General features: G+C 45.1%; 1 protein-coding gene and 1 long non-coding RNA gene across 3 annotated transcripts in view; one reads left to right on the top strand and one right to left on the bottom strand.

The window, feature by feature from the left end:
* Positions 1 to 13,058, bottom strand: part of LOC130281947 (uncharacterized) — an 87,082-nt gene that overhangs the window by 1,057 nt on the left and 72,967 nt on the right. Inside the window, exon 3 of one of the 2 annotated variants that reach the window (XR_008846176.1) lies at positions 4,073 to 4,163. This is a non-coding gene — a long non-coding RNA (uncharacterized LOC130281947). The remainder of the gene's footprint in view (positions 1 to 4,072; positions 4,164 to 13,058) is intronic. The other variant, XR_008846173.1, reaches the window with a different exon arrangement.
* Positions 1 to 13,058, top strand: part of PRODH (proline dehydrogenase 1) — a 125,385-nt gene that overhangs the window by 68,293 nt on the left and 44,034 nt on the right. Inside the window, exons 5-6 of the mRNA XM_056529716.1 lie at positions 2,479 to 2,543; positions 7,499 to 7,615. Coding sequence (XP_056385691.1) covers positions 2,479 to 2,543; positions 7,499 to 7,615 — 182 coding nt within the window. The remainder of the gene's footprint in view (positions 1 to 2,478; positions 2,544 to 7,498; positions 7,616 to 13,058) is intronic.

Below are 13,058 nucleotides of genomic sequence, written 5' to 3'. Positions count from 1 at the left end.
TAACGCTGTGTGCGGGCTTCCGTGTTCACGCCCGCCCCCTCATGATGTCGCACCCAGTCATGTGACTTCATGTCCCGCCCCCTCAATGCAAGTCTATGGGAGGGGACATGATTGCCGTCGTGCCCTCTTCCCGTAGACTTTCATTGAGGGGGCAGGCCATGACGTCACGAGGGGGCAGGCGTGAACACGGAAGCCCACACACAGCGTTCAGGACGCTGGGGAGTAACCCTTTAAAGGGAAGCAGTTCTGAATTAGCGTTCAGTGCTAACCTGTTAGTATAGGCTAATATTGCAGATGACTCTTATCACGCCCATCTTTACCTTTTTCCATTGTGTGCCTCCATTCATGAGATATGCCCAGAAATGTAAATATTTACATTTAGGGCATTCTCTAGCTTAGAAGTGCACTGGCACAGTTGACAGTCTGTGAAGCCGCTCTGTTCACTGATTGTAGGTGTAGCCTAGACGCAGTGCATGCGCGGAGCTCTGACCCAACAGTTCATTATTATTAGGGTGGTTACCTGTAGCAGTGCACCTCGGAGATAGGGAAAGCCCCAAATGCACCAAACCACCTCATGTAAATAATTACATATTCAGGCATATTTCATGAATGGAATATAAAGAAAGGCTAGTATAGTCAGCATCACCCACACTATTAGCATGTACCAACAGTGCCAGCGATGCTGATGACAGATTTCCATTAAAAGGGCTACATACAAATGACACATGCATTTGCAGAACCTATAGATGCAACACTTGCTGACCGTCTAATGTGTATGGCCTACTGACAGTGCTCAAGAGATGATGATGGTGGAGAAAAGGATTGGTCATGTTTACTTTTAAGTGCCTGATCTGAAGCAGCCTGGCAGTACTAACTCTCTCTCATCAGAAAATATGACTCCACCCTTAGACATCTTATCCTTTATCCAAACGTTAGGGGATAAGATATCTGCTGCCGGGACCCCCTGCATTCTTCAGCCAGCAACACAGTAATCCGCTTGCATGGAGCAAACTCTGCTCCGTGCCGGATTATGAGCAACCACAAACGTCACGTTCCCTCCATGTATCTCCCATAGACATTAAAGGGGTTGTGTGCTGCCCTGCAGTTCGGAGCTCCGCTCACAGCGTCCAGAAGTTCATTACTCCGCACACTGTGTGCGGGCTTCCGTGTTCGCGGCCGCCGGGTATGTTGTCACGCCCGGCCCCTTTGTGACGTCTCGGCCGCCTCCTCGTGACTGCATGCCCGCCCCCTCTACCAAAGGCTATGGGAAGGGGGCGTGACAGCGTTCGCGCCCCCTTCCCATAGACTTTTGTTGAGGGGGTGGCCCCTTCATGACGTCACGAGGGGGTGGGCGAGACGTCATGAAGGGGCCGGGCATGACATCATGCCCGGCGGCTGCGAACACGGAAGCCCGCTCACAGCGTTCGGAGTAATGAACTTCCGGACGCTGTGAGCGGAGCTCCGAACTGCAGGGCAGCGCACAACCCCTTTAATGGAGGGGGCCCAAAGCCTAGCACAGCCGGCTAAGACATAAATGTTCAGAATGCCAGGTTGCCAGCTCGGAGATAGAGAATATGATGTCTAAGGGTAGAGTACCTCTTAAAGGTACTTCACATATACAGGATCCTGTGCAGATTTGATGCACAGAATTTGTAACTGCCGATTAGAAGCTGTGCTCAGTCATTTAGTTTACATTGAAATCTGCAGCAGAAAATCCTGAGCATCAAATCTGCGTACATGTGAACATACCCTTAAAGGGGTACTCCGCTGCTCAGCGTTTGGAACAAACTGTTTTCGAATGCTGAAGCCGATGCCGGGAGCTCGTGGCATCATAGCCCCACCCCCTCATGATGTCACACCCCACTACCTCAATGAAAGTCTATGGGAGGGGGCGGAGCGTGACATGAGGGGGCGGGCTATGACATCACAAGCTCACAATTCCGGCTCCAGCGTTCGGAAACAGTTTGTTCCAAACGCTTAGCTGCGGAGTACCCCTTTTAACATTTCTTTTAAACAGACACTATCCTCTAGGTCATTGTCTAACTCTAAAGATGTGTGTATCTGGTTAGTGTTCTGTGATGACTTTTAAACTTCATCAGTTCAGAGCCGAAATGTTTGCTATGTGAGATGTAATTTACATAGCTTCAAGTCAATGGTGGAGATTTATCCGAACTACATTCATAGTATATTCCTGGACATAGTCTTCTGACACTTCCATAAAGATGAGTTGTCTTATTAAATTGTAACTTGGGCTAATGCAAACCAACAACATGTGGGCAATGTGGTGCTGCTCAGATCGCCACGTATGATAGTGGACATAGTTGCACAGAAATTAAGTAGGTTTGGATTGGTCTTTTGTGGGTTGTTAAAACATCTTTTTTCTTAAGGTAATAGCGGAACATTGTAATTTTATGTTGCCTGGTCACAAGTTGCCTTGAAACTCTATTCTTATTGTGGTACGAATATTTTTTCATATAGGTGGAAGTTCTGAAGATGGATTTTCAGCAATAAAGCTGACTGCATTAGGAAGACCACAATTTCTGGTAAGCAAATATCTTTACTCACTCTCTAATACTGTTGGCTATTTGAACACCCCCGTAGGGAAAACTCCTAGAATTGTCCATGCTCAGCATTGTCCTTTGTTCAATGAAGATCTTCTAAACCTAGTAATCCATGCGTCGTTCCCCTGAGATACTGTAGAAGTTCTGTTTGGAAGGGAATTTTCCTCTGTTCCCTTTGAGCTAAACATGCATTCTTGCTTATGTCTTTACCAACACCTATTTGTGTACTAGCGTTTGCCCGCAGCTTCGCTCGCGTTAAATTTGGGGTAACATAGATCTACTTTTTACGATCCTATAGTAATGAGGCCGCTCTGGGTAAAGTCTATGGGCATCCAAACAACCCGAATTCTTTCAACTTTGATCGCCGCGTCTAAAGAGTTAATGCCGGACATCTGCGGGAACGGCGATGTCCGGCATTAGCCACGGGTCCTTGCTGCAGAGAGCAACCGGGACCGTGCGGGTATGATGCGAGCTCAGCTTCTGAGCTCGCTTCATAACCCTCCTGTGCCGCAGCGTTGGGTATACCCGGCGTTCTGCGGCAAGGGGTGAATTCATACAAACTTTGAACCCCCATTTAACCCCTTCAGGGGTGGAATTATAGAAAATGTTAAAACACGTGTTTCTTTATCTCTAATTGTTAGCCTGAAAACAAAGTTTCATGCTTCTACCTTCAAAAATGACGGACAACCATACAAACTTTCAACCCCTTTTTCACCCCCTTAAAGGGGTACTCCGCCCCTAGACATCTTATCCTCTATCCAAAGGATAGGAGATAAGATGTCTGATCACAGGGGTCCCGCCGCTGGGGATCCCCGCAATATAGCATGCAGCACCCACCTGTATCTGCTTCCGGCAGCGCTGGAGGTTCTGGCTCCCGACCACGGGAACGGAAGATCGTGACTTTACGACTCCGCCCTGTGTGACGTCATGCCCTGCCACCTCAATGCAAGTCTATAGGAGGAGGCGTGACAGCCAGAGGCACATACAAGTGGGTGCTGCATGCTATATTGCGGGGGTCCCCAGCGGCGGGACCCCCGCGATCAGGCATCTTATCCCCCCTTATCCCCCATCTTATATATATTCTCCAGCTTAAGGCAGTACATTTTATAAGAAAGAAATTCAATGACTAGTTCAGTTCTACTACCAATTATTTTTCTCAGCCGTCCAGACATTGCTCCATCCATGGGTGAGATAATTCACTGTGATTAAATCCTATTAGGTTCTGCTCTGGTCAGTTAATTACATAAATAAGGATTATTTTATAATCGTATTGAAGATAAAGGAGATTTAGTGTAATGTTTCTATTTGCGCTGAGCTGTAGACCATACAAAAGACAAAGAGGGAAAAAAAACTTGTAACATTGTGCGTTATTGACCATTCTATTGAATTTGTAATTTAAGTGACTAGCAATGGTGGCTAATGTCTTTGGTACATAAGTCAATGCCACTTTAGACCTTGCTAATTTACAGACACAAAGGAAAACCACAAGAGTTAATTGCCAGGTCTGTTACCTCTTCATCACTGCGCGGGCCCGGGGTGCGTGTGATACGTGCATTCTCCAAATCCGTGCAGACGCTTAGAAAGAGAACGGTTAGTAAGTGTCTGTATAATGACAAGTGATCAAGTTTTATATATAATATAAATATATTATATACATTACCATAAATAGAGCAGATTGTCAATATCCACATATTTTAACCTTAATGGGCAGCGGTGAAAATCCATCATGCCAATGTTTGCTGCAGAATATGTGCTATTACAAGAATGGTAAATGCTAATTTGCATAAAGCACTGTAAGAAAAGTGGACATTTTCACTAGGCAAATCCACCAGTTCATTGTCCATAAATGGAAGATTGAAGGAGAATATGACTGTAGAATCCAATGACACAGAGTACGTGTATAGGAAGTAACCATAGAAATACATAGATCTGTATAGGAGCTGTGGACATAAAACAGTAGAAGGTTTTAGTCCTATTTATTTTAAATACATTCGAGTAGAGTTTCCCAACCACTGTTCCTCCAGCTGTTGCAAAACTACAACTTCAGCATGCTGGGAGGCACACTGATTGGGAAACCTTTTTATAGGTCTACACTCTGTGGATGAGGTTTATTACATTTCTTTAAATATTTTACTTTAAATGTCATCTACATGACTGGTACTGTAATCTGCTGTGGACTTTCCTTACAAACTAATATATGACCAGGACTGAGCTCTATAGCAGCCACATTGGGCACTAATAAATGGAGCATTGCCCAACGGCATGTATTTTGGTGAACTTAGGGCAGTGTTTCCCAACCAGGGTGCCTCCAGCTGTTGCAAGACTACAACTCCTAGCATGCCCGGACAGCTGGAGGCACCCTGGTTGGGAAATTCTGCCTTAGGGATTTGTCCTGTGCGCTCACTCACTCGCTGAGGGGGTATTTTCCTATCAGGATCATAAACCACATATTGGCTCCACTAGACTATATACTCTCCAGCATGAGAAGATCTCTTAATAAAGATGTCTGGGCAGTTCATCACTCTTCTTGCAGGCACAGAGCTTGTCGGGACTTAAAAGAGCAGAAGTAAATCTTTACATCACGCAGTGCAGCAATGATTCAAGGGAAACTCCAGCCCAAAGCTTTTTTTTTTTTTTACCACAGGTGAATAGATTCCAGCAGGGGTCAAGTCTTGGGGGGGAAAAAAAGTGTGGGAACTAGGGATCAACCGATTATCGGTTTGGCCAATATTATCGGCCGATATTCGCGATTTTCAAAGTTATCGGTATCGGCAATTACTGCAGCGGCTTTTGTGGGGCCAGAGACTGCCGCAGCTGCCCGCTTCTCTCCCACTGCCTGTCCTTAGTCCAACCACCGTAACTGCCCGATCCCCCTGCCTATCCTCAGGCCAGAGACTGCCACTACCCCTTTGCCTCCCCCATCCCCGTTGTTATAATTACCTGTTCCCGGGTCCGCGCTACTTCTGGCTCCTGCGGCATGCTGTGCACTGTCGCTGTGTGCTGCGCAACGACTAGTGACTTCCTCAACACGACGTCACCATCAGTGCGCACAGTGACAGCTCAGGACGCCGCCGGAGTCAAAAGTAGCGCGGACCCTGGGAACAGGTAATTATAACACCGTTGATGGGGAGGCAATGGGGCAGCCACGGTGGCGGCGGTCTCTGGCCAGAGGATAGGCAGGGGGATCAGGAAGCGGCGGTGGTTGGACTCAGGACCCCAGGACAGGCAGGGGGAGAGAAGCGGGCGGCGGTCTCTGGCCCCGCAAAAGCCACTGCAGTTCATTGATTTAAAGTGGGGGGGGGGGAGGTGCGGGTGGTATATCGGTATAAGTTATCGTCTGTAAAAGATCGATATCGGTTGATCCCTAGTGGGGACTCACCTGAGATTTCCATTCAAGGGCTCGTCCTGCTAATGGGAATGGTGTTGATGCTGTGGAAAAAAGTGCAGGAACTCAGTTCCCATGCGTTCCTGCAGGACTTGAGCCCTGGATTCCAGTCAGTCAATGGAACTGACCCAAAGAGCCTTCATTCAGTGGTGAGACAGACAGTAAGACTTCTACCAGTCTAGCATTTACCACCAGTGCCTGTCAATACTACAGAGGAACAGGTTGCACACCAAATGGCCAAAACAGTAGATAGAACACTGTATTGTCTAAGTCCCCCTTTTGCCACCAAAAAAGCTCTGATCCATTGAGGCAGAAACTCTAAAGGTGTCCTCTGGTATCTACTGCCGAGACTTTAGTAGTTGTAAGTTACGAGGTGGTGTCTCCTTGGGACTGACTTGTTTTCACAGCACATTTTACAGTTTTAATAAAAACATTATTATTAAATACAGTTGTCATGAAGAGGTTGTGTAGTCCTCAACAATGTTTGGGTAGGGCAGTACATGTCAAAGTAAAATCCACATGATCGGAGCACCATAATGCTTCTTATGGCTTGCATTATTAGTGCATACTGGGCCTACTTAGTGAATTCTGGTGCAATCTTTTCCTTTTATCTGTACATTTGTGATGCTTATATATCCATGGTAGACTCCCACTGTGGTGGACAAGAGTCAAGATGGACATTATGGGCAGTCTGGGACTACACATTTCCAGTACACAGCAAGATATGATGCACTTGGTGTTCTGACACTTGTCATAGCCAGCATTAACTTATTTTGGCTACAGTAGCTCTTCAGTAGTAGCGCAGCAGACAAGGTAGCCATCATATTCTTGTTGCTGGTACACTCTCTGTCTGCCCTTTCATGGACCACTCTTGGTAGGTACTAACCACTACCAGGAACATCTCCACAAGTTTTAGAGATGCTCTTACCCAGTCATGTAGCTACTGCAATTATGGCCTTAGTCACAGTTGCCCACTTCCTTACACCTGCTCTCTTTTCCTTCTACCAACACATCACCTTTAGAAGTGACTGTCCACTTGCTGTCTTTTAATCTCACCTCCTAGCAGGTGTCATAGTTAGTTAGAAAAGTGTTATTTACACTGAAAATCAGTTCCTGGAGGGATCATGCTTTACACTTCTGCTACTTTTTAGTGGGTAAACAACTACGTAGTACAAACTTGCCAACCGTTTCTTCCATAGACAAGCTGCGGTGTTCACTCATTATGTAAATTGGTGAACCCGGCATACCCTGATGCAATCAAAGTAATTTACCCTTTTCATTTAGGTGTAATTTGTCCTATATTAGCTCTTTAATTTGGTATCCTCTCTATTGCTTTCCCATAATGTTATCATTATCATTCTTGTTAAATCTCTCCCAATATCATGTTCAAACATATTAAAGCCATTAATACTGTATATGCTGTGAAGCGCTTTCATGGAGCCATATGAAAAGAAAGTACGAGGTAAAGGAAATAAATGTGATAGTCTATATCTCTGCCTGTGTCGTAATGTGTTTCATATCCATAGTCTCTGTTCTCCTTTTTTTTTTTTAGTTGCAGTTTTCTGAAGTGCTCGTAAAATGGTGCAGCTTTTTCCATCAGCTGGCAGCGGATCAGGGCAAAGCCGGGCTAAATGCTGTTGAGATTGAACTAGAGGTGGAGAAGCTACAAGTAAGATAATGACCTTTTTTACAATTCTTGTTGCTCGTATACACTATTTCAGCCAGCAAAAAAAAAATATTCGGGCTTTCAATCCGGATACAACCATCATGAGAGAGACGTTTTGTTGCAATGTATAGAAATGGTGGGTGTCATTGGAATAGCTTCTTTTTGCTCAATATGTTTTTGAATACAAAAAGGTCACATCTGTCAGTTTCATTGTGTTTTTTTTAAGAGGTTATTTTGTCTATTTGTATCTGAAGTAATTCTAGAACAAAGAGATCAGATCAGAAGGGTTGCCTGGACACCTAGAAGCCGACAGAAAGCCATGTAAATACATTTTTAATAGGATGATAATGAGAAAGTTAATTTCCAGTGATTGAATCTTTCCTGGAAATTCAATTACACTGATTAGATAATTTCTCTTCCCTGAAGTCCTAGGATGTTCGAGAAGGAAATTCATATACACATTTATATATATATATATATATATATATATATATATATATATATATATATATATATATATAATATTTTATATAGTATAATTTTTTTTTTATTTTCATTTTTTTCCCTATTTTTATATCCACTTTTTTATATCTACTGATTTAGTTAAGGAGATTGTGTGGGGCAGTGTTTCCCAGCCAGGGTGCCTCCAGCTGTTGCAAAACTACAACTTCCAGCATGCTCAGACTTCGGTTTTGCAACAGCTGGAGACACCCTGGTTGGAAAATATTTATGTGGAGAAAGAAAAAAGAAAAAAAGAAATAAGCTATACTGGCCCACCCAATCCCCAGCTGCTGCCATTGCTTCCTGTGACATGTCCACACAAGTTACCACTGCAAGCGTTTCCTATGTGTCAAGATGTCACCAGTAAGCTGGCATCATAGGAATGGCAGCAGTGGGGGATCACGCTTATATTTTTTTATTTTTTTTATTTTTCAAGCCAACCTGGCCCCCATTAACCCCTTAAGGACCCAGCCATTTTACACCTCAGGATCCGGCCATTTTTTGCACATCTGACCACTGTCACTTTAAACATTAATAACTCTGGAATGCTTTTAGTTATCATTCTGATTCCGAGATTGTTTTTTAATGACATATTCTACTTTAACATAGTGGTAAAATTTTGTGGTATCTTGCATCCTTTCTTGGTGAAAAATCCCAAAATTTGATGAAAAATTTGAAAATTTTGCATTTTTCTAACTTTGAAGCTCTCTGCTTGTAAGGAAAATGGATATTCCAAATAATTTTTTTTTTATTCACATATACAATATGTCTACTTTATGTTTGTATCATAAAATTTATGAGTTTTTACTTTTGGAAGACACCAGAGGGCTTCAAAGTTCAGCAGCAATTTTCAAATTTTTCACAAAATTTCCAAACTCACAATTTTTCAGGGACCAGTTCAGGTTTGAAGTGGATTTGAAGGGTCTTCATATTAGAAATACCCCACAAATGACCCCATTATAAAAACTGCACCCCCCAAAGTATTCAAAATGACATTCAGTCAGCATTTTAACCCTTTAGGTGTTTCACAGGAATAACAGCAAAGTGAAGGAGAAAATTCACAATCTCCATTTTTTACACTCGCATGTTCTTGTAGACCCAATTTTTGAATTCTTACAAGGGGTAAAAGGAGAAAATGTATACTTCAATTTGTTGCCCAATTTCTCTCGAGTAAGCACATACCTCATATGTCTATGTAAAGTGTTCGGCGGGCGCAGTAGAGGGCTCAGAAGCGAAGGAGTGACAAGGGGATTTTGGAGAGTACGTTTTTTTGAAATGGTTTTTGGGGGGCATGTTGCATTTAGGAAGCCCCTATGGTGCCAGAACAGCAAAAATTTGGAAACTAGACCCCTTGAGGTATGTAACAAGGAATAAAGTGAGCCTTAATACCCCACAGGGGTTTCACAACTTTTGCATATGTAAAAAATAAAAATAAAATTTCACTAAAATGTGTGTTTCCCCCCAAATTTCACATTTTTGCAAGGGTTAATAGCAGAAAATACCCCCCAAACATTGTAACCCCATCTCTTCTGAGTATGAAGGTACCCCATAAGTTGACCTGAGGTGTACTATGGGTGAACTACAATGCTCAGAAGAGAAGGAGTCATATTTGGCTTTTTGAGAGCAAATTTTGCTCGGGGGGCATGTCGCATTTAGGAAGCCCCTATGGTGCCAGGACAGCAAAAAAAAAAAAACACATCGCATACCATTTTGGAAACTAGACCCCTTGTGGAACGTAACAAGAAATAAAGTGAGCCTTAATACCCCACAGGGGTTTCACGACTTTTGCATACGTAAAAAAATAAATAAAAAAAAATCACTAAAAGGTGTGTTTCCCCCCCAAATTTCACATTTTTGCAAGGGTTAATAGCAGAAAATACCCCCCAAAATTTGTAACCCCATCTCTTCTGAGTATGGAGGTACCCCATAAGTCGACCTGAAGTGCACTACGGGCGAACTACAATGCTCAGAAGAGAAGGAGTCATATTTGGCTTTTTGAGAGCAAATTTTGCTCGGGGGGCATGTCGCTTTTAGGAAGCCCCTATGGTGCCAGGACAGCAAAATAACCCCCACATGGCATACTATTTTGGAAACTAGACCCCTTGCGGAATGTAAGAAGGTGTAAAGTGAGCATTTACCCCCCACTGGTGTCTGTCATATCTTTGGAACAGTGGGCTGTACAACATTTTTAATTTGCACAGCCCACTGTTCCAAAGATCTGTCAGACACCTGTGGGGTGTAAATTCTCACTGCACCCCTCATTACATTCAGTTAGGGGTGTAGATTCCGAAATGGGGTCACATGTGGGGTTTTGTTTTTTTTGCGTTTGTCAAAACCGCTGTAACAATCAGCCACCCCTGTGCAAATCACCTCAAATGTACATGGCGCACTCTCCCTTCTGGGCCTTGTTGTGCGCCCCCAGAGCACTTTGCGCCCACATATGGGGTATCTCTGTACTCGGGAGAAATTGCGTTACAAATTTTGGGGGGCTTTTTTCCCCTTTACCTCTTGTCAAAATGAAAAGTATAGGGCAACACCAGCATGTTAGTGTAAAAAGTTTATTTTTTTACACTAACATGCTGGTGTAGACCCCAACTTCACCTTTTCATAAGGGGTGAAAGGAGAAAAAGACCCCCAAGATTTGTTAGGCAATTTCTCCCGAGTACGGCGATACCCAATATGTGGCCCTAAACTGTTGCCTTGAAATACGACAGGGCTCCAAAGTGAGAGCGCCATGTGCATTTGAGGCCTGAATTAGGGATTTGCATAGGGGTGGACATAGGGGTATTCTATGCCAGTGATTCCCAAACAGGGTGCCTCCAGCTGTTGCAAAACTCCCAGCATGCCTGGACAGTCAACGGCTGTCCAGCAATACTGGGAGTTGTTGTTTTGCAACAGCTGGAGGCTCCATTTTGGAAAGAGTGGCGTACGTACCAGACGTTTTTCATTTTTATTGGGGAGGGGAGGGGGGCTGTGTAGGGGTATGTGTATATGTAGTGTTTTTTACTTTTTATTTTATTTTGTGTTAGTGTAGTGTTTTTAGGGTACAGTCACCCGGGCGGGGGGTTACAGCGAGTTTGAGCTGCCGCGCAAAATTTGCTGCATCGCAAACTTGCAGCCCGATACTCGCTGTAAGCCCCTGCCCATGTGAACGTACCCTGTACATTCACAGGGGGGGGACCTCCAGCTTTTGCAAAACTACTTCTCCCAGCATGCCTGAGAATGTTTGGGAGTTGTGGTTTTGCAACAGCTGGAGGCACACGGGTTGGGAAATACTGAGTTAGGAAACAATGTTTCCCAACCAGTGTGCCTCCAGCTGTTGCAAAACCACAACTCCCAAACATTCTCAGGCATGCTGGGAGTAGTACGGCAACATCTTTAGAGCCAGATGTTGCCGAACTACAACTCCCAGCATGCTTGGAGTTGTAGTTTTGCAACATCTGGAGGACTACAGTTTGCAGACCACTAATACAGTGGTTCCCAATCTGTGCCCTTCCAGATGTTGCAAAACTACAACTCCCAGTATGCCAAAACTGTCCAGGCATGCTGGGAGTTGTAGTTCTGCAACATCTGAAGGGCCAGATGTTACAGAACTACAACTCCCAGCATGCCTGTACAGTAAGGGCATGCTGAGTATGGGTAGTTTTGCAACATCTGGAAGGGCACAGTGGTCCAAAAACTGTGGACCTCCAGAAGTTGCAAAACTGCAACTCCCAGCATGCCTAGACACCAAGGGCTGTCTGGGCATGCTGGGAGTTGTAGTTTACAGGGTCCCAGTACAGCAATGCATGTCGCTTTACGGCGACGTGCATTGCTGTAAAGGGCCCGACCGCGGCTGAAGATCTACTCGCCTGTCGCCGCTGCCGCCGCCGTCTTCATAGCCTGGATCCGGGTCTTCAGGGACGAGGTAAGTACCGAGGCCGGTCCGCCGCCTCGTCCTCCGGTCTTCCTCCCGTCCTCTCCGGACTTCAAGGGGCCGGGCAGGACGGGAGGAAGTAACCGCCCCCCCTCCTGCGATTGGTCGGTTAACTAACCGACGGATCGCAGGGAATAGGAGGAGGTGGCAGGCTTGCCACCTCGCTCCTATTCTTTAGCATGGTCCTGGCTGTCTGTGACAGCCGGGATCATGCGAAATTACCGGTTGGTCGGGTCCCAGAGACCCGATCAGCCCGGTATCGCCGCAGATCGCAAGGGCGATTTCCCTTGCGATTTGCGGCGATCGCCGACATGGGGGGCCTACATGGCCCCCCTCGGCGTTTGCAATGGATCCCTGCTGAAGCATTTCAGCAGGGATCCGCTTCCGATCTCTGCCCGGCGAGCAGCAAAGACTGGAAAACACCCTGGGTCCTTAAGAGGTTAAACACCCATTTCTTTCTATGCACAACTTATTACAGATTCAGCAAATAAAGCTTATACGAGATAAAAAGAACAAAAGATGCCGGCAACTCACCGCTACTTCTCGGTCTTCTTTATTGATACAAAATACTCACATACAAGTCACTGACGGGGAGGGACACATATCGGGGGGGGGGGTACGTAGGCGACAGCAGCCGTTGTTTCGCACAGGTTACGTGCTTCGTCTGGCCAGACTAAGCTCGTAACCCGTGCGAAACAACGGCTGCTGTCGCCTACGTACCCCCACCATATGTGTCCCTCCCCGTCAGTGACTTGTATGTGAGTATTTTGTATCAATAAAGAAGACCGAGAAGTAGCGGTGAGTTGCCAGCATCTTCTGTTCTTTTTATCTCGTATCTACCAACTTGTTACGCCAGAGCACCTCCGCACCTCATCAAGTGAACAGCACTCCCCTACACACTACCAATTACGTCCTCCATTCACAGAGTCAGCTGTGCCGGTCCTACCTGTTTTTCTTTAAATAAAGCTTCTACTTAATATACTTCCACATGGAGTACAATTTCTTAAAGCTTGGAAACCCCTGTAATAA

Source organism: Hyla sarda, chromosome 1, assembly GCF_029499605.1.
Source record: "Hyla sarda isolate aHylSar1 chromosome 1, aHylSar1.hap1, whole genome shotgun sequence".
Classification (NCBI taxonomy): Eukaryota; Metazoa; Chordata; class Amphibia; order Anura; family Hylidae; genus Hyla; species Hyla sarda.
The sequence above is the reverse complement of the archived record's forward strand: the minus strand, read 5'-3'. Positions and strand labels throughout refer to the sequence as shown.